At 39.9% G+C, this 22,879-nt stretch overlaps 1 protein-coding gene across 6 annotated transcripts in view; it reads left to right on the top strand.

Moving 5' to 3' along the window:
- Window positions 1-22,879, top strand: part of PCDH15 (protocadherin related 15) — a 1,134,710-nt gene that overhangs the window by 966,432 nt on the left and 145,399 nt on the right. For all 6 annotated transcript variants that reach the window (XM_067465706.1, XM_067465711.1, XM_067465710.1 and 3 more), the window contains 2 exons: window positions 10,428-10,568; window positions 15,601-15,713. In XM_067465706.1, the coding sequence (XP_067321807.1) occupies window positions 10,428-10,568; window positions 15,601-15,713 (254 nt within the window). The remainder of the gene's footprint in view (window positions 1-10,427; window positions 10,569-15,600; window positions 15,714-22,879) is intronic.

A 22,879-nucleotide genomic window follows, 5' to 3' on the forward strand; every position in this document is an offset into this window, starting at 1 on the left:
CTTCCTTGCACAGTCTGCATTTTGGGTCATCCGCTGATTTTTCAATCCTGGCCTTAATTGCATTGGTTCTGATGGCTTGCTCCTGGGCTGCAAGAATCAGGCCTTCTGTCTCCTTCTTCAAGGTTCCATTCATGAGCTACAACCAAGTCTTCTCCTTGTCAGCTTTTCCTTCAATCTTCTCAAGGAACTGCCCATGTAAAGCTGTCAGCTCTGGTTTGGAGTGCAGTTTTCTTGTACTGACTCTTTGTCTGCTGTGCTTTGAGAGGTTTACGATTATTGACTTCAATTAAAGCAGGTTTTTGGTTTTCCTTGACATATTCTGCCAGGGTGTGTTTTTCTTCTTCAACTGCTTGTTTGACTTGTAAAAGTCCTCTGCCCCAGACTTTCTAGGCAGATAGAGCCGGTCAACATCACTGCAAGGATGTAATGAATTATGAATGATCATGAGTTTTCTTGTTTTTCTGTCCAAATTGTCCAGTTCTACCTGTGTCCAGTTTACGATGCCAGCAGTATATCTTATGACAGGTATAGCCCAAGTGTTTATGTCCTTGATGGTATTGCCTCCATTGAGCTTGCTTTTGAGAATTTTTCTAATCCTTTGAATGTATTCTTTGCTGGCCACGGTTTTCACATGTTCATGTTTGATGTTGTCCATCTGTAGTATGCCCAGATATTTATGGGCCTCTGGCTGATGACACTTGATTGCTTGGCCATTTGGCATATTTATGTCCTCACTTTCAATGATTTTTCCCTTCCTCAGTGCCACTGTCGATAGTCCAAACCAAACTCCATGTTGATATCTGTGCTAAAGATTCGGACAGTGTTAGTCAGAGACTGGATTTCAGTTTCAGTTATTATTATTATTATTAGTAGTAGTAGTAGTGGTAGTATTAATGATATCTCAGCGGCTTTCTGTAGTATTAACCAAGATATTTCTTTTTGTTGTGGCTACTTGAGTTGGATGTCAGCAATGCTTTATTGAATACAACTTGTACTAAAATGTCCATTCCAGAAGCTTGCCTTGTGCGGCTTCTGCTCCATCTCATGGTTTTTTTCATTTTGTGGTCCCACTAGGACTATGTAATTATTTTATGGATGTATGTGCTCTCTAATAATATAACCACATGTTGCTTAAAATAAGTAAACTTTGAAAAGATGGAATAGAACATAAGATTTTAAAATCAGAAGTCACAACAACCCAATCCAGAACTGAAATGTGTTTGATGTTATGTCCTATTTAGAACAACACATTTGTTGTTTCAATTAATGCTTATGAGTGAGTGAGCATAAGGGTGCAACCAGCCAAACTATGATGCATTTCTTCCTCCTGTGTTGGAGGAAATAAATTAACATATAAAGACATCTTTACAATCGTATATAAATGTTGTTTTTCAGTGACGTTGTCATTTGCAGTATGTGGGTATTGATCATGTACTGTATAATTCAATTATATAATCTATGTTTTTGTTGTTAAATGTAGCCAGATTCCAAAACATCAAATACCAATTCTCAATTTGATTTTTATGAAAGTGATTGCTTACTATAATGACAATTTACTGCTATGATGCAAAAGAGTTTTGTTGTCATTGATCACATATTCTGTGTAATAACCATTAATAAGCTCAAATGAATTTACACATAAACTCAATGGATCAAAGACGATGACAATAAAATTCATTGCTGTTCCTCCACAAAGGCAGAGGCCAGAAGGCAATGGTGTCATTCCACCAGTGAAAACAATGCTGCACTAAGGGGAACATAGTTCTGAACTATACACATAGAGGAAATCCAGTGCAGTTTTCCATTACACGATTGCGTGTGGATTTGTTGAATAACCTGTGTTATACCTAGGCAGAGGCGGCCCTAGGTAATTTTCGAGGGTAAGCAAACAGTATTTTGCCCCCCCCTCCCCCAACCAATTACTGATATATATTTTCTGTTCGTCGTGGGAGTTCTGTGTGCCATATTTGGTTCAATTCCATCATTGGTGGAGTTCAGAATGCCCTTTGATTGTAGGGGAACTATACATCCCAGTAACTACAACTCGCATATGTCAAGGTCTATTTTCCCCCAAGAGCTCCTCAAGAGTGCCCCTGGACAAAATCAACTATACTGCAAATGCTTACTTTGAGTAATGGGTTGAGCCACCTCTGTACCTAGGGACCACTTGTAAACATGTGCTACTGCTTATACAACTAGAAAAACCACTGGAGCTTCACTACTGTACTATTCTATCACACTATCATAGATTTAGTTGATAGCAAGCTTCCTCAATAGGAACTTGACCTACAGTCCATCTGAAGAGTATGCGCAGCAGAAAAGGAGGGATATTTTTAAAAATTGTTTTAATGATTTTTAACTGGGAATTAAAGATGAGAGAAGTCTCCCACAAGGATGATAAAAAACTAAGATCTACAGAGACACTCGCTGGAACACCTCAGCAAGCGAGAGTCCAAAAGTGTCAGGCTCAAACCCAGAACCTCAACCGATGGCTGATACCAAATGAGAGACTCCCCCCTGGGTGCACAGAGGACTGGGCAACTTGGAAGGCGCTGAACAGACTGCGCTCTGGCACCACAAGATGCAGAGCCAACCATCAGAAATGGGGCTACAAAGTGAAATCCTCGACATGCGAGTGTGGAGAAGAGCAAACCACTGACCACCTGCTGCAATGCAACCTGAGCCCTGCCACATGCACAATGGAGGACCTTCTTGCAGCAACACCAGAAGCACTCCAAGTGGCCAGATACTGGTCAAAGGCATTTCCCTCCTCCCTTCTTTTCATGAATTGTGCATAGCTGAGTCAGAAAACAGAAGATTTGGATGTAACTCACCATTTGCCACTGCTTCCTTTGAAAAATGCATTCAGGATTCTTCTGTTATTTTCCTTATGGTCCTTGAGATGCCTTTCGCAGTTACCAAATACCATAGTTTGACTATCATAAATATAATGAGTGCATTCAGACTTCAGTGTAGCATGATAAAGGAATATCAGTGTATAGTTGATTCAAGAGCAGGACGACTGTATATCAATTGGAAGTTTAGCATAGTTTAAGATGTATAAACTCTCTTGTCTGAATCATAGTACTTGAAATGGAAGCAGGGTAAAAAGCAGAGACCTGATTTTACTCAGTCTTCAAAAAAACAAAAACAAGGTGACCTTCCTACATGATTTCTCTTGTGTAAGGACACACCATGAAGATGAGTTCAGAGTGCCTCTTTAATGACAGTTTCAAAGTACACCATGAAAGCAGTGGTTTACTCTTTCTGGGAGATATATATCATCCATTCTGGATACCGTTTGACAGTCTTATCATTCAGAAACAAATAAGAACTTGAGAAGAGCCGGAGGTGATCAGATGAAAGGTCTCAGTAACCCAACATTCTGTTCACACATTGACCTGTTGGCCGCCTTTCCTCTGTGGACCTGATTCTGTTCTATCGGAGGAGAGGCTGCCGTCATTCAAGTACATGGGGGGTCAGGTTAGCATTTACCAAAATACACAAGAACTGAGTGTGTTCAACTTTTGGAACTTTACAAATGCTTTATAAAATTCCTTGGGGAGGAATTCATAGAAACAAGGCTCTAGCTCTTCCAGAAAAGGAAAGTTTCATTGAGAAACTAAAACAAAAGGAATAGACCAATGTAATTTATTGAAGTCTGTCCCACAAGGAAAAAGGCAAAGCCAGCCCAGGTAACTTTGCTTTGATGCTTCATCCCTCAAAAGGAAAAGTAAAGGGTGATTCAAATAGAAGAAAGAAACTGAGTGTGAGATTACACCAGACAAGAGTATTTATTTATTTGTTTGTTTGTTTGTTTGTTTGTTTATGACATTTATATACCGGAGCCCCGGTGGCACAGTGGGTTAAACCCCTGTGCCGGCAGGACTGAAGACCGACAGGTCGCAGGTTCGAATCCGGGGAGAGGCGGATGAGCTCCCTCTATCAGCTCCAGCTCCTCATGCGGGGACATGAGAGAAGCCTCCCACAAGGATGATAAAAACATCAAATTATCCGGGTGTCCCCTGGGCAACGTCCTTGCAGACGGCCAATTCTCTCACAGCAGAAGCAACTTGCAGTTTCGCAAATCACTCCTGACATGACAAAAAAAAATTATATGCCAACCTTCTCACCCCAAAGGGGACTCAGAGCAGCTTACAAGATATATATACATGCAATATATTAGGTTATTAGCATGGTACAATATCAGTATTAAATACTACTATATTGTATTATACCATTATATTGTAATATTGTTAGTAATATATATATAATATCATATTATTAGAAGTAGTATTATATTGCATTACATTATAAATATTATATGTATATACAATATATTACATTGCATTACATTATATTATATTACTAGCAGTACCCGCCACGCATTGCTATGGCCAACCTCCCCTCCCTCTTTCTCTCTTTCTTTCTCTCCTTCTTTTCCTTTTTTCCTTTTTTTTCTTCCTTCCTTCCTTCCTTCCTTCCTTCTCTCCCTCTTCCCTTCCTCCCCCCCTTTTCTTTCCCTCTCTTTTTCTCCTTTCTTCCTTCTCTACCTATTCTTGGTCTGCAACTCCCAGTAGTCCTCCTGATCGATCTATCTACCAACCTATCTATCTCTATCTAATCTATTGGATTGCTGGGAGTTGCAGTCCAGGAATAGGAAATTGGAAATATGAAGGGATTGGGATGCTCTCAAAGAGATCCAAGGAGAAGAAAGCTTGCATCTTGGAAGCAGTGCATTTGGATCCTCCTCCTCATCTTCCTCTCCTAAAGGGCCTGGTCTAGGGGATGCTGGGAGCTGTAGTCCAGAAGAGAGTGTAGATATGCTATTGTGTGTTTTGTTTGCCAGGGGATTTGTTTCTGCACATGCGCTGTAGCATCTTTTTTTACTTTTTTGGCTTTTTAAGTCCCTTCTGCTTTGTTTTTCAGAGTGTTTATATGAGTGATGGTCACTTGTTGGCCAGATAGGGGTCTTGTGTCCAAATTTGGTGTCAATTTGTCCAGTTGTTTTTGAGTTATGTTAATCCCACAAACTAGCATCACAGTTTTATTTATATAGATTTTATATTATTAGCATACCACAGGAGACAAGGTGGAACTGTCCCCTGGCCCCCTCTCTCTTCATTCTGACCCAGAGCGGCAGTTAGTGCTGGGGAAAGGGATCCCCAACTGATGACATATGCAGGAGACAAGTTGGAACTGTCCTCTGCCCTCCCTTCACTCTGTTGTATAATGGTATGATAGGGGTTACATTTTATTACAAAACAGCAACCTGCAGTATTGCAGCATATTGGGATATGTAGGCACTTCCTTTTCAGAGATCCAATTAATCCAGATTCCTATTGGAAATAATTTCCCAATTTGAACTATGAATGTAAATTACTACAGTTCACTGTCACCTGTTCCCTATGAAGAACTACAATGGGCCCCAAGCAAGCCCTATGGGTAGTATAGTTAACTCCTGTAAGGCAGTTCCTACCAAGGATGAGGAATCTCTTCTTCCATAGAGCTGGCTGACAGTGAGAGGCACTAAAAAAATTTAGTCTTGCAGTGTCTCAGGAAGCACATCAAAGAAGCATGTCACCTGAGTGCCTGGCACCCCTCCAGCAGTAACAGAATAAATGTCAAACAACCAAAGAACAATAAAAAAATCAAATCAAATACCACATGGAACAGGCAAAAAAAAAAAAACCCATGACTAACAAAAAAAATTCCCCAGACCCAAAAGCCTACTGACAGAGTCCATGCCACAATAGAAAGGGTCAGTGGGCATGGGAAACTGCTCAAAAAAAGTGGTCATATCTCCATATATAGACAACGCACTTAAGCCAGTGGGCAGGAAGGGCAAAACCACTCTTGGCCAAAGCCAAATGGGAAAATGTGACTGTCAAAGAAAAAGCAGATTGTGAGATATTGACATATTATACCTGTTCTGTAGCCACAGCAAAGTTTTACTCAATGAGGTTTGTTGGGTGAGGGGATGCAGAGAAAGGTACCCAAAGGTAGAGTTTCCAAGAGTCAGAGAAATGCTGTGGATTTCAGCACTCTTAACAACCTTATCAGACATGTCCCACCCCCCACCCCCACCCCCCAAGTAACGTTACGCCAGGGAGAGGAAGGACTAACCCTAACCACATGCCCACTGTGATGGCACACCGGGGTAAAAGGAGACTATATGTCTGGCTATTCCCGATGGCTATTGGTATGCCCTCTTTAAAATAAGGACTCTTGAGACAGGATTAAAGTTAACCAAACAAGTTTACTAGAAACAAAAGGCAAAGTTAACTTCAGTCAGAGTTCTTGAAAGGCAAATCAAAATAAAATATTACAAAGACGAAATTTGTGGATTGAAATTGATTACACTGGAAATAAACACTCGACTGTATTCATAGAATACGAAGTAAAATATTTGACTATAATTGTTGTAAGTCACTTGGTAAAATACTTGGCTATATTGGCTACACTAAGGTACTTGGCTATTGATATAAAACAGAAACTAAAATGGTAAAGTACAGAACTATAATAACTAAATGATAAAGGTACAAGCTATATTGGCTACGAGGTATATGAAGCTATAATGGTCAGTACTAGCTATGCTGATGGTATAGTACAAGCTATGATGATGGTATGAATACAAGCTATAGTGACTATTTGGTAAATACTATAGTAATGGTAAATACAAAGCTATGAGGCATATAAAGCTATAGACCCTCATAGCTGTATACCTCATAGACCCTCATAGCTTTATGAGGGCTTATGAGGTATACAGCTATGAGTGGCTATATGGTTTATACTGCTATGAAGATCTATAAGATATGCATAGCTATGAAGATCTATAAGGTATGTACATAGTATAGAATGCCTGTTTAGATTGCCAGGCCAAGGAAACCCAGACAATTTTCTGGCCTAGTCCTCTAAAAACTCTGGCACACACTAGAAAGGAGGGGAAAGCCTTTTAGCCAAGCTGTGAGGCCATAGGGCTAAACCAACCTCTAGGGCAGTGGTTCTCAACCTGGGGGTCCCCAGGTGTTTTGGCCTCCAACTCCCAGAAATACTAGCCAGTTTACCAGCTGTTGGGATTTCTGGGAGTTGAAGGCCAAAACATCTGGGGACCCAGAGGTTGACAACCACTGCTCTAGGGGTTTTTGCGTGTGCAAGTGCAATACACCTCCCACAGCCCACCCAAGAAGTACGCTCACACACAATGTTGGGATGAACAATGGCCACAACTCATTTATTGATAACAGGAACAAGGGTTGGCAGCCAAGCATGGGTCCTGGATCACGATTGGGCAGCCCAATACTGCCCGATCCCGCACACGCCAGGGTGCCACTGGCACAATACCGGGCAAACACCACTCGGCACCCCTGAGACCACCGGGCATTCCCCCTTTCCGCTAGGGGGGATACCAAACCAGATCCAGGGCCCACATCCCACGCCAACAGGAGTTGTGAAAAGGAGCATAAAACAAACAAGTAACTGTTAACAGGTAACCATGACAAGGTAAACACCAACAAAAGTTAACTGCCAATGAAAACATAAACCGCATGCAGGGTAGGTGCGATGGATCAGCTGTTGCAGGCCCAGTGCCTGCTGGGGGGCCTGGGGCAGCCTTATAAAGGCTGCCCACAAAGAGGGAGAGGCCAGTTCAGGCCTCTCTCACAGCAGGCGTGGTCAGTTGGCCATTGGCCCATTGACCCGCCGGCGGGAAACCTTCCCACCATCCTAGGTGGCTTCTGGGAGGAAAAAGCCCCCCTGAGGCAAGCATGGCGGTGGGGGACGCCCTGCACTGCACTTCTTTGGCCCGGTAAGTTGGGCCATGCCTTTTAAGCTCCACCCCTAAAACTAAGCACAATTGGAAAAACCCACCAAAGGGAGAAGAAACAAGGAAGTAAAACAGAGGAGAGAAAAGTTTGGAGTGAGACATCACACCCACTCTCCTCCTTCCCGTGTCAGGGGTACTTTGAATGCAATTTTCCTGCTTCTTGGAAGGGGGTTGGACTGGATGGCCCATGAGGTCTCTTCCAACTCTATGATTCCATGTTTTCGATGATGGAAAGGGAAGGGTAAAGCCATTGCTATGGTGTGCATGGCACCATGTCATTTCCCCTCATCAGATGGGGGAAGCATCAAAATTGTGTAAATAAAAATTAAAATAGCACAAAGCTTACCTATATCACGGGTGCAATCCCTGCCTGCAGATCCACTTTTCCTTTCCTCGTGATGCAGGGGTTTCAGAAGGGTTGCAACCTGCATTGTCTAATGACCAGCGGCGCCAGGCCCGTAGTCAGAATTTTGATTCGGGGGGGGGGGGGGCTGAGTCTGAGTGAAAGAGGGTCTACCCTAGCAAACCTTCTGTATCGTTACTCCAATACCCTCATGCATATGGGATATATTGAGTATGGTGATCAGATCATGATATGAATAAACATAACAGTTTAAATAATGCACCAGTAAGGCCTTTTCGCGAACCACCATGAGAATTTCAGGGGGAGGGCTGAAGCCCCTCAAGCCCCCCCCCCCCAGCTACATGCCTGAGCAACGCGTGAGGCTTTAAAATATGGTAAAAAAAGTAGAGCCCAGCATTATTTTCCCTTAAAAATCCTTCATCCGATGAGGTCCTGGGTCCTATCATGTGTTTACTAGGGCTGGGCGGTTTCGTTTCGTTAATTCGTAATTCGTTAATAATTTGTTAATTTTTTCAATTACAAAACGATAACGAACCATTCTGGAGCAATTATTAAAAAAATGAATTTTCAAAAACGTTTTGTAAATGCTTCGTATTTCGATATTGTATTCGTTTAGTTATTGTTTTGAGGTCGTTTCGTTATTATTTCCGCATGTCTGGGCCAGTTTTATGGTTTAATTAGTGAAAAAAAATTATAATATCACACCAACAGTCAACAACAGAGGGAGAGGGAAGCTTCAGAAGGTTTTGGAGGTTTTTTAGCGTATTTCGCGGTTGCGTCCACCATTAACGAATTGATTCGTTATTGTTTCGGAAATCGATTCGTTAATTTTTTACCATTTACGAAATTTCGTAAATATCGAACTTTTTAAAAGGAAAATTTTGTAATTATTTTAAATATCGAAACAAAAAAAAAACCCAAATACAAATCGATTTTAGAAACAAATTTTTCCGTTGTTACCCAGGCCTAGTGTTTACACTTGTGCTACAAGTCAAACAACACTGATTATGGACATATTGTCTTCCCCTCTCCTGAATGGATTTACTGTGGTATGGGGGGGGGGGGGAGAGAGAGAGAGAGAGAGAGAGAGAGAGACAGAAGAAATGGGGCAAAGCATGGGAGGGAAATAAATTGAAAAGACTGCTGTCTGCACCTCCTATAAAATTCCATTATTGACTCTGAGTAGTTGGACAATAAAAGCCTAGTCTGGTCACCTTCATTTGGGGGAGATAGAATGACAAATGAAAGCAAGATTCTCAAGCATACAAAAAGGGGATGTTGTGAATCTCTCTCAAAAAAATGAGTGGTTGTCTCTAGCTGAGTGTATTTTAGTACTAATGTGAAGGTCAGTGCTGTCAATAGAGTCAACGTATACAGTGTTGTATGGGTGGTACAAACGTACAGTACTGTCTGGCTTAAGTTATGAGGCATAAAGAAATAGTTTGCTGGTTCTGAGAATTCTGAGTTGAGCACAAAACTATGGAGCAGGCTTTTCCATTTCAATACAGGATCTTGCCAGGACTTGAAAATGTGCCCTCTCCTAATGTTTCAGCTCATGTCCTGTGGAAATGCAAAGACTAAAAAGTTTTGCCATATACTTTTCTGGAGTTTAGCTCACATCATAAGGCATTTCCAACACCCCTTCTTGCTGGAAATGCCAAGTAAAAGTTGTTCTGCATTCTTTTCATCATATAGGGCTCTTTCCGACACATTTCTTAACTATCAACAACTTGTTAGTTATTAATTCATAAGGTTTAGGGGGCATGGGAAAACACTTGGTAAATGTACTCAGATACAATGAAAAGTATTGTTAAAAAAAAGGAGAATTGGTTGAGTATTGGCCAATCATATAATCACATGTTAAACATGTTGACTTCAAGTCTGAAATATAAGAAGAGAGCTAAGTTCTAGCTCATTTTTCCTAAATAATGATCTGGTGAAAAGTGATTGGGATATTAATTTTTTAAATTTTTATTTCAAAATTATTTTTGCTTGCAATTTTACATGTGAATATTTCTCACGTAAATATGTGTTCATCTGTTTTCCTGTAGTTATGCAACCTGGCTAATTTGTCAAATATATGTCATTCATGTAATATTTTTGAATTGCTACATGCACACAAGAGCATATATGTGTGTGTGTGTGCTAACTATATAACAAGATAATATTTTGCCAGTATTTGTGTCTGTTTTGTAGACCATGCTATATGCAATTAAAAATTATATGTGTTTCTTTTAGGGGACGCCAGCCAGCAGAGTGCGGTATAAAGTAGATGTAGTCCAGTTCCCTTATAGTGCAAGTATTTTTGATGTTGAAGAAGATACTGGACGTGTAGTGACCCGAGTGAACCTAAATGAAGAGCCTAGTACATTATTTAAGGTAATGCATTTTGCATGTACTTTGATAAGTTTTAACACAATAGTGTTGCTCTATTGCTATTACTTCATAACAGTTTTGTTCTTTCCAAGTATATACTGTATATGTTCGAGTATAAGCTGACCCGAATATAAGCCCAAGCACCTAATTTTACTATAAAAAACTGGGAAAATGCATTGACTCAAGGATAAGCTGAGGATGGGAAATGCAGCAGCTACTGGTACATTCCAAACTTTAAAAAAATTACATTAATTGAAGACCTTATGTAGACAGAGTCTTCCCTTTATTTCTAAATCTGTTCTCCCTGTACTTTGAGGAAAAACAAAGGCTGGATCTACACTGCCATATAATCCAGATTATCAAAACAGATGATCCATATCATCTGATTTAAACTGGATTATATAGGTCTACACTGCCATATAATCCAGTTCAAAGCAGATAATCTGGATTTTATATGTCAGCATACATGAGGCCTCAGCAGGAACTGGGAGTGTGACTAGCCCCCTTTCCCCAAAGGCAAAAGATGGTGGTTGGTATTTTGGATTTTCAGTTTAGGAAGACTAGGCCTGTAGTTAAATTGGAGTTTATGTTGACTTTTTGTTTGTTTTTAACATACCAACTTTTCCCCATTCTTTTTAGTGAAATCAGTGTCTGACAAATAAAATGTGCATAAAATTCCAAAGGGTTTTTAGCTGTTCTTTCAACATTTTCTCACTATTAATGTTTTGTATTGCATTGCATTGGCATTTCTTTGTTGAGGAGATAGTCTATTATGCTAATTAATGTGTCTAGCTTGACTTTTCTTTTTCTTTAGAGTTTCAGACGATGCTTCAGCTTTAAAAACCCAGATTGCAACCCACTAATTACAGAAAATTGAATTCTATGTAATTTGCAGAAATGTGTATTGTCTCAGTTGTTTTTCTGAAGCTGGGGTTACGATTCTTTTTTCTTCTAAATTGCATAAAAACACCCCTTTTAATTATCTCTCCTTTGTTAAATATGCCTTTAAACAACAACAAAAAGGCATCTCTGTGTGATTTTGACCATTTTGCCCTATTCCACTATCTTCTTGCAAAGCACCATCTGTTTATCTAACCTCATACAGTAGTTTTCTTGTTTCTCTCTTTATGTGTTAAAATGTAACAAAAGTTATATCTGTAGTAAATGGCAAAACGTGGCTTTGTTACTTTTAAAATATTCTAATATCTCTGTTAAAGGCAAATATTGTTATGAATATTCCATAAAATTCCATACTGCTCTAAAATCATGAAGATTACAAAAGTGCCCTTTGTATTATTTTAGACTGCAATTATGAACATATATGTTTAGGATCAAGCCCAATTTAATAGTGGGATTTATGTCCAAGGCCCCATCTGCAATTATATATAATGCGTTTTAATTGCATTGAGCTGCATGATACGGCAGTGTAATCACATATAATGCAGTTCAATGCAGTTAAACTGCATTATGAAATCGCATTATATGGCAATGAAGATGGGCCCTAAATCAATATACAGAAGATTGCCTGGCACAGCAGTATTTAAAGATAATACAAGGAGATTGATTTTTAGGTGCTGTTAATATTAATGTTTTACTCACTATATTATATAAATGTACTGGATGCAGGGGCGGTTCGTCCATTACGCAAAGTAAGCGGTCGCAGTACACTTTTTTTGCCAGGGGCGCAGAGGCGCCTCTGTAAATGCCCCTCGGCCTCCACTTGAGGGGCGCCCCCTTGGCTCACAACAGCCCTAGCAGTCCGGGGGGAGCCTCAGCAACCCATTACGCAGAGTAAGCATTTGCAGTATAGTTGATTTTGCCCAGGGGCACTCTTGAGGCGCTCTTGGGGGGAAATAGACCTTGACATATGTGAGTTGTAGTTACTGTGATGTATAGTTCACCTACAATCAAAGAGCATTCTGAACTCCACCAATGATGGAATTGAACCAAATATGGCACACAGAACTCCCACAACAAACAGAAAATATATATCAATGATTGGTTGGGGGGGTTGCCAAAATACTATTTGCTTACCATTAAAAATTACCTAGGGCCGCCTCTGACTGGATGCCAGGTGCTGCAACCCAATTATAGAAGTACAATTTACATATGTTGACTTGGATGGGTCTTGGAAATTGAATTTTTTTCCCCATTAATTCCCACCACTACCTTTTCTGTGCCGTTTCACAGCCCTCTGGGACATATTTTCATAGGCTACAATAGACTTCACCAGAAAGGGCAGAATATTTCAGACCAGATGAATGGTTTTTCTGGAAAAAAGAGTGCAATAAATTCTGAATTATAGATATATAGGAGCCCTCGGTGGTGCAGTGGGTTAAACCCCTGTGCCGGCAGGACTGAAGACCGACAGGTCGCAGATTCAAATCCTGGGAGAGGCGGATGAGCTCCCTCTGTCAGCTCCAGCTCCCCAAGCAGGGACATGAGAGAAGCCTCCCACAAGGATGATAAAAACATAAGAGTAAAGATGAAGATCCACCCAGAGGAAAAGTGTTCCTGCCATACATCAAGGGAACCACTGACCGCATAGGGAAGCTGATGAGGAAACACAACATACAAACAATCTACAAACCCACCAAGAAAATCCAACAAATGCTACATTCAGCAAAGGACAAGAGGGATCCTCTCACCTCTGCAGGAGTCTACCGTATACCATGCAGCTGTGGACAAGTCTACATAGGGACCACCAAACGCAGCGCCCAGACACGCATCAAGGAACATGAAAGACACTGCAGACTACTTCAACCAGAGAAGTCAGCCATAGCAGAGCACCTGATGAACCAGCCTGGACACAGCATATTATTTGAGAACACAGAAATGCTGGACCACACCAACAACCACCATGTCAGACTACACAGAGAAGCCATTGAAATCCACAAGCATGTGGACAATTTCAACAGAAAGGAAGAAACCATGAAAATGAACAAAATCTGGCTACCAGTATTAAAAAACTCTAAAATTACAACAGCAAAACAACAGAGAGGAAACAACCAGGCACAGATTAACACCAGCAAGAGATTTTCCCAGGCTCAGGCAGGCCTTCAAATGCTAATGAAGGTGATCAGCTAAAACATTCACACCTAACTGCAGCAGGGAAGAGCTCCTTGCCCCACCCCAGCCATACCACAGATATATAAACCCATTGTCCTAATTCCAACAGACCTCACTACCTCTGAGGATACTTGCCATAAATGCAGGCCAAACGTCAGGAGAAATGCCTCTAGAACATGGCTCTATAGCCCGAAAAAACCCACAAGAACCTAGTGATTCCAGCCATGAAAGCCTTCGACAATATATATATATAAGATCTTGATGCTTCTTATACAATTTTCATTGGGCAGAATATCTCTACTATTTCCCTACTTAGTGCTACTGAAAACTGAAGGACTGCTGGAGGAGACTATTTTGAGAAATGATGTAGTGCATATAACAAAGCATGTCTATGTGGTTATAGGTTTACTTTTCCTTCAAAAGTAATTTTCACAAGCAGGTTAAAACATCAGGCATTTGGGGAAGGATAAGAGGCACACTACTGGGGAGGTTGGGTGGGATTTGTGGAGAGACGGTGGGTTTTGAATGGAATTTTAATGGTGTTTCTTGTATTTTCACCTTTGTATCTACTCACAAATGTTTAATTGTTTTTAATGTGTGTATCTGTCTTATTTTAAATGTTTAAGTGATTTTGTCAGCCACCTTGAGTCCGTTTAGAGAGAAAAGTGGGATAGAAATTATTATTGTTATTATTATTACTACTACTACTACTATTATTATTATTATTATTTTACTATGGAGCCCCCGGTGGTGCCGTGGGTTAAATCCCTGTTCCGGCAGGACTGAAGACCGACAGGTCGCAGGTTCAAATCCGGGGAGAGGCGGATGAGCTCCCTCTATCAGCTCCAGCTCCTCATGCGGGGACATTAGAGAAGCCTCCCACAAGGATGATAAAAACATCAAAAAAAATCATCTGGGCGTCCCCTGGGCAACATCCTTGCAGACGGCCAATTCTCTCACACCAGAAGCGACTTCTGACACAACAAAAAATATATATATATTACTGACACAAAACCACAATATATCACAGCAAACGAGATCTATATGCTGGATTTCGTATCACAAAATCACAAGGCAAACACTTCCCAAGTGTCTAGGACTGTGTGGTGTATTTTCAAATGATGCGTGTAGAATCCAAGTAAGGTGGCTTTTTGCAGTTGGCAGATCATGATTTTGTCAATGTTTATTGTTTCCAAATGCCGGCTGAGATCTTTTGGCACAGCACCCAGTGTGCCAATTACCACTGGGACCACCTGTACTTGTTTATGCCAGAGCCTTTGCAGTTCGATTTTAAGGTCCTGATAATGGCTGAGTTTTTCCTGTTGTTTTTCCTCAATGCGACTGTCACCCGATATGGTAACATCAATAACCCTAACTCCCCCCCCCCCCCCCAATCATGATGTCTGGTGTATTGTGTTCCAAAGCTTTGTCAGTCTGGATTTGAAAGTCCCACAGCATTTTTGCGTGTTCATTTTCCACTACCTATTATTATTATTATTATTATTATTATTATTATTATTATTTACAAGATATTTTATAGTTTGAAATGGTCCAAACATACAACTCCAAGTTATATGAAACTAAGTAGGAAAAGTTTCAGGCATCTACAAATTTTGAAAACATCAGTAAGATTAAATCTTATGAATTAATAAGATTAAACTTCTCAAGGAACTTTCTACATCCCCAATTGAAACAACCTTTTCTTGTTTTTACATAACCTATTTCCTCTTTAAATGTTCTTTATAATATATGTGGAGCCGAGCTTTCCAAGTTAGGCTTTCGTTTTTTAATAAAATCCAATGCCAAGTTCATTTTTTTAGTCTGGATTGTGTTGGGTATATTACTCATGTTTTGTTTCTGTCTTTGATTTGGCTCTACGTAAAAGTAGGCAATACTTTAAATTACAATTGTATGTAAACCTGATGCTGATGTACACATTAATTCACTATGTTTGTTTGCTTAATAGCTTGTGATTATTGCCTATGATGATGGTGACCCTGTGAAGTTCAACACCACCACTGTAGAAATTTCAGTATTACAACCTTCAGTAATTCCACGTTTTACACAGGATGAATACAGGTATTGTGTGTATTCTATTTACCTTTTTAAAAAAGGGGAGATGAAGTAAATTTGTTCTTTGCACAAGCTCTTTCAAAGTTTTAGTCTTAACCTTTAAAACACAAAAGACCTTCGGACCAGACTATTTAAGAGATCACTTTCATTCAAACAATCCTTCTCGTACACTAAGATCAATATCAGAAGTCTTTAAGTGAGTATCACTGAGATTCGTTCAAATAGCAAGCAGTGCAACCCACCCCTTCCTTGATGGAAGGGGGCAGCATGTAAAATCCATTTTCCTTTTGCACAGGCTTTCAGATTTAAACCTTTCCATTTAAAGTTCAATAAAGCTGAATGTATCGTTGGTTGCTTTGTACCTAGTTGTATCAAAATCTTTATATCCCAAGGATTGTGTATTACTGCTATTGTGACTGTAATACCTTGCATAGTATTGTGTTCTTGTGCAGAGGTTTCTGAGGGCACAATCCTAAAAAGAAGTTCACTGAACAATTTAACTAAATAGAGTATTGTGTATCTTATGCATTGAAACATGTACAGTGTTAACCAGTAATATTGGAACGAGGTTAGTTTCAAATAAAAAACAAGATTTTATTGTCAGAATGCATTCTGGTTAAGTATCCCTTATCCAAAATACTTGGGACCAGAAGTGTTGTGGATTTTGGATTTGGGGGAAGGGAGGGGGAGAGGTTGAAATATTTGTATAAACTTATTGAGATATCTTGGAGATGGCCCAAGTCTAAACACAAGATTCATTTATGTTTCGTATACATAATGTACATACAGCCTGGAGGATGTATACACGGTATTTTAAATAATTATGTGTGTAAAACCAAGTTTGCATACACTGAACAATAATAAAACAAATGTATCACTATGCTGGACTTTTCAGTGGCATTCGATGTCAATAAACATGGTACCTTATTAATCGGCTCTCTGGGATAGACCTTGGAGGAATTGTGTTTTTAAATTAATGTTCTGGGTTGTTGTAGGTTTTTTCAGGCTATATGGAAATGGTCTAGAGGCATTCTCTCCTGACGTTTCGCCTGCGTCTATGGCAAGCATCCTCAGAGGTAGTGAGGTCTGTTGGAACTAGAAAAAGGAGTTTATATATCTGTGGAATGACCAGGGTGGGGCAAAGGACTCTTGTCTGCTGGAGCTAGGTGTGAATGTTTCAACTGACCACCTTGATTAGCATATAATGGTCTGACAGAGCCTGGAGCAAACTTTTGTTGAGAGGTGAATAGATGTCCTTGTTTGTTTCCTCTCTGTTGTTGTGCTGTTGTAATTTTAGAGTTTTTTAATACTGGTAGCCAGATTTTGTTCGTTTTCATGGTTTGCTCCTTTCTGTTGAAATTGTCCACAGGCTTGTGTATTTCAATGGCTTCTCTGTGTAGTCTGACATGGTGGTTGTTGGAGTGGTCCAGCATTTTTGTGTTCTCAAATAAAATGCTGTGTCCAGGTTGGTTAATCAGGTGCTCTGCTATGGCTGACTTCTCTGGCTGAAGTAGTCTGCAGTGCCTTTCATGTTCCTTGATTCATGTTTGGGCAATGCTGCGTTTGGTGGTCCCTATGTAGACTTGTCCACAGCTGCATGGTATACGGTAGACTCCTGCAGAAGTGAGAGGATCCCTCTTGTCCTTTGCTGAACGTAGCATTTGTTGGATTTTCTTGGTGGGTCTGTAGATAGTTTGTATGTTGTGTTTCCTCATCAGCTTCCCTATGCAGTCAGTGGTTCCCTTGATGTATGGCAAGAACACTTTTCCTCTGGGTGGATCTTCGTCAGTTGAAACATGCACACCTAGCTCCAGCAGACAAGAGTCCCTTGTCCCACCCTGGTCATTCCACAGATATATAAACCCTTTTTCCTAGTTCCAACAGACCTCACTACCTCTGAGGATGCTTGCCATAGATGGAGGCGAAACGTCAGGAGAGAATGCCTCTAGACCATGGCCATATAGCCCGAAAAAACAACCCAGTGATTCTGGCCATGAAAGCCTTCGACAATACAATTAATGTTCTATTTACTGTTTTAAACTGTTGTTATATTTGTTTATATTATTTTGTGACATCGAATTGTTGCCTGTGTTAGCCCCTCTGAGTCCCCCCCTCAGGGGTTGAGAAGGGTGGGTTAGAAATGTGGGAAATAATAAATAATAATAAATAACTGTTCTTCAATGGCTCTGATCTTTTCTTGAGGGGTGGCACAGAGAATGGTGATGGGGGATTCCTGCCCAACCTCTTGGTTATTGACCTGTAGTGTCCCTCGTGGTTCAGTCTTGCCCCTGTGCTGCTTACATCTGGATGAAATCTCTGGTAGTCTGGAATTTGTGGATTCCAGTAAACTGATGTTACCCAGCAATATTACTCATTTCTATATTATTCCAAGGAAGCTGCTCCTGTTCTAAACTGGTGCCTGTCAGCTCTGATGGACTGGATGAGGGCAGACAACTTGAAGCTTAATCCAGACAAGACAGAGCTGTTTCTAATAAGTCAAAAGGCAGATCTGGGGATAGGTAGTCTGCCTGTGTTATATGAAGTTACATTCAGCCTGAAAATACAGATTTGTGTTTTGGGGGTACTCTTGTATTCAGCTCTGAACTTGGAGGACCGGATTTCAGCAGTGACTAGCCAGTACATCAACTGCACTAGTTCTTGGAGAAGTCCAGTCCAGCCACAATGATATATCCAATTGGGATTACTATAATGCACTGTACTTGTGGCTGCCTTTGAAATGTGTTTTCACCTGCCCCATCCTTGCTTCCCTTCCAGCAGCAAGTAAAAACATTTCTGTTCTACAAGGTTTTTAAAAATTGATGGGTTTTGGGCTTTTAATGCGGTGTAGTGTTTTGTTTTGTTTTTAAGATTTTCAAAGAGTTTGTAATTTTTAAAGCACAATTTAATATTTTTATGTTTTTATTTATTTATTTATTTCAGATATTTGTACCCCACCCTTCTCAACACCTGGGGGGGGGGGGGGGGCAGGGGGGATTTACAAACTGTTTAATTTTTAAATCATATATTCATAACTTTATTTGGATTTTGTATTGTTCTTAGCTTGCTTTTAATATGTTAGCTGCCCTGAGTCCCATTATCATGAGAAAAGCAGGATATAAATGATATTATTATTATTAGTAGTAGTAGTATTACTTCTACTACAAGTACTACTTCAGAGAGATGGTTGCTCATACAGTGGTTTAAATCCTACTGTTAATTATGATCACAGTAAGCTTAATCAGTGGAATTTGCCTGTATCTTGAATTATATTAGTGGATGTATTATAGCTGAGATGCAAGTGTAAGTCTATGTATATGTGTGGACATTCTATGGCAATGAATAGACAACTTCTGTTTTGGTTGAAGTTCCATGTTTAAGTCAGAGTGTTCTCAGTAAATTGGAGTACAGGGTTCCCTCGCTACTTCACGGTTCGCTTTTGACGAACTCGCTGTTTCACGGGTTTTTGCCTCCCAGTTTATGAATGGTTGCTGTTGCCCAGAGCGGCGTTCTAATCCTGCCTCCTGGCAATGTTGGAGTGTGGAAGGGGGGTTTCACCCGTCCCCTTGGGAGAGAGGCGGCCAATGAAGAGAGATTGCAAAGCAAAGCAGAGATAGCTAGCAAAAAAAGTGTGTGATGCCTTTAAATCTCTCCTCGCTTCTGTCTCACCCTTGGAACTCGATATACATATTTATTTATTTATTTGTTTGTTTATTTATTTATTTACTATATTTATATACCACTCTTCTCAGCCCTCAGGGCGACTCAAAGGGGTTAACAAAAGCAAATACAATACTTAAACATGATAAAAACTGTTAAAAACAATTTAAGAGAATGACATTATAACAATCCATAAACATTATAACATCTCATCTCATAGTTAAAATCATATATAGCATCCCTAGTTTGTGGATTTTCACTTTTTTCTTGTGGTCCTGGAACATAACACCCACGATAAGTGAGGGAACACTTTATCTAGATTAATGTGATTACTTGTTATAGCTATTTATCATTTTGAAGAAAATAGTATAGGGAAGGAAAAGTAGATACCTTCAGTTGTTGTCAATTAATGAATTTTTTGCCTTCCTCTACAACAAGAAAGTCATAGTTAATAGCCATGGACTGCTACTCTACAGAATAAATTTCTAACAGAAGTGCAATCAACAGCTATTTAGCATGTGTTAAGGCATATTATATCAAAGAAAACAGGAGAATCTTTGGAATGGCTCCATTTTAAAAGACTGTCTTATTGTTAATGAACACTAACTTTTTAAACAATTTATTTATTTACAAAAAACATGAAATTTCTCAGATATGGCATATAGCAGTTGATGTTGTTAAATGGCATTTTTATGTGCAAGTGTGGTCCAGTGCTACATGCATGATGTAATTCGCATACATTACATGAACTGACAAGCAATATCACTTCTATGCTATTCTTCAGTTTCTTGGCACACTCAATTGGGAGGAAAGAATAGCTGGATGCTGCTGAAGAACTAGTTTTTCATAGCTGTTAAAGATCTACATGTCCAAAACAATAAAAATGGGCTTAACCAGCCTGCAGTATGAAAATTCATCAACAAAGTGAACTTCAAACAGGGCAGGTCTTTTAAATGCAATGTAACCAGTGCTTCATTATATCCTGGCTGAGCAAGAATCTCAAATTAGATACATAGCCAGAAGGTCCTGGCAACTGGCCATAGTAGGTTCACCTAACTCTTGATACAGTTCACTTGTCAATCCCCCAAGCACATGCCCTCTATCATGCTGGACAGCTGTGAGGACAACTTCAGGTGAACAGTCCATCATATAATAACTATTAGAAAGGTTCACCAGGAAGTCCGAATTTACATACCTACCCAGACCCACACTGTGCCATTTGACCTTGAATAAATTCCAAGAAACATAACAGCAAAATGAGTAACAGAAAATTATCCAGATATGAAAGAAATATAATGCAAGTCAATAGTGATCAGTGAACCCAATGCAGCAACCAGGGCTGTAGCTGGAGAGGGGGGGATTAAGGGTTCTAACCCCCCTCAAAAGGGTTCTTCTCCCCCCCCCCCCCCAAAACTGGTTTACTCAAGAATTTTTACTAGTTAACCAAGTTATGAGTAAACTAAGTTTCCTTCTTAACCTGACACATTTCAGGTCAGGGTTGAACTTTTAACTGCTCCCCCCCCCCCCCCCCCAGCTATGACCCTGGCTGCAATGGTTGAGCATAACACAGATTGAAACAAGGAAGTGTTTTTCAGACTTTTCTGGTAGTCCCATTAAAAATTCTTACTTCAAATATTTTGTTGTTTATTCATTCAGTCACTTCTGACTCTTCATGACCTCATGGACCAGTCCATGCCAGAGCTGCCTGTCATTCAGGGTCAAGCCAGTCACTTCAAGGATAACATCCATCCATCTTTGCCCTTGGTCGGCCCCTCTCCCTTTTTCCTTCCATTTCCCCCAGCATCAATATATTCTCCAAGCTTTCCTGTCTTCTCATTATCATAACCTCAGATGTGGTGACTGACTAAACCAGTGGTTCCCAGCCATTGGTCCTCCAGGTGTTTTGGACTTCAATTCCCAGAAATCCTAGCCATCTTACCAGCTATTAGGAATTGTGGGAGCTGAAGCCCAAAATATTTGGAGGACCAAAGATTGGGAACCACCGGACTAAACCCATTCTGATATCGGAATGGAGTGGTGTAAAAAACTGCACTGGGAAATGCAAGGCATATAGGGACCACTTAGTTCACACCATATGAGACTATCTGCTAATTTTTCTCTTCCAAGGCAAAAAAAGGACAGATATTTTTCTCCATGACCGTTCCACAAGATAAAGTGGTGATGAATGCCCTTCTATTTTGACAAGAGAAGTGGCATTTCTAGAATAGAGAACTCTGATAGTGACTTCATCACCCTTAAAACACGCATGTTTTTATATAGAACTCACAGTGAGAACTGTTGCTCTGAATGTGAGTTCTTAATATGATTTCAACACAGCTCAGTACAAACAAGGAAAAAGTTGATTTTAGTGGGCATCTATTAGTTAGTTTCTATAACATTGCCATCATGCCTCTCTTTGGAAAAATCCCAAAAGAGTTTTGTTACTGGTTTTGAAACACTGTTCAAATTATAGAGGTGTGACTATGGCAAGGGAGGCAAATTACATCCCACCACTGGTAATATTATATACCCATTGCAATCACAATAAAGATGGATAGGTGAACAGCAGATGCTTCTGCTTATATTTAGAAAATTGCTTAGGCAATTGTTCAATATCTTAGTAAAGTAGAAGAAGTGGGTTTCAAAACAGTATGCTATGATTTTGCCATAGGAATGATTAAGATTGGTTATTTTGATATCTGGGGATTTATTTCAGGTGTCTGCCCAATAATATTTACTAGGAGTGGATGATGTCTGAGGATTTCTGTATTTTGCAGAGATCTGTTAGGTCAAAAGAAACATCAGCTATATACTTTGTCCTAGTAGTCGTTTGTTTGCAGTTTTATTTAAAAAAGGAGGTTTTTCATCCCACAGTGTGTTATACATGCTCAAGAGGAACACGCACTACCTAAGAACAGATTTGGAATGAGGTTTCCAGAGCATGAGATAAGAACCATGGCTTTGTTTATTAGTGTGTTGATTGAGTACAGTATTTATCAAACTGAGAATTGGAAACCATTTTTGATGGACCTCACTGCTACAGTCCATCTCATTCCTCCAGCAGTATGGAATTAGTTACAAGCTGGGAAGAGGAGGGAGGTAGAGATGATGAGAGATGAACAAGAATACTTTGAGAGGAATCTAGGAGGAGGATGATATTTAAAGTCAACATTTAAAGCCACTATATCATCACATTCAGCTAATGTCTTCATTTGAGGAAAAGTATGTTATGGAACTCCTTGCTACAAGGAAATAATTGTTGTACACAATTTAGCCATTTTGCAAGAGTGGTCATATATCAATAATGTCAAACTCTTGTCAGCACTGTGAGATTGGTTCTGCCTGTGCATTATTATTGTCACTGGTCTGCCTTAATTATTTTGAGACTTCTCAAGTGTTCCTTGAGGTTATAAAGCCTGTAACCCATTGTTTAAAACAGGATTCCTCCATTTTTTAAAGCAGAGGGCCAGTTCATAGTCCCTCAGACTATTGGGGGGCTGGACTATAGTTTGAAA

Source organism: Anolis sagrei, chromosome 3, assembly GCF_037176765.1.
Source record: "Anolis sagrei isolate rAnoSag1 chromosome 3, rAnoSag1.mat, whole genome shotgun sequence".
In the NCBI taxonomy this organism is placed as follows: domain Eukaryota; kingdom Metazoa; phylum Chordata; class Lepidosauria; order Squamata; family Dactyloidae; genus Anolis; species Anolis sagrei.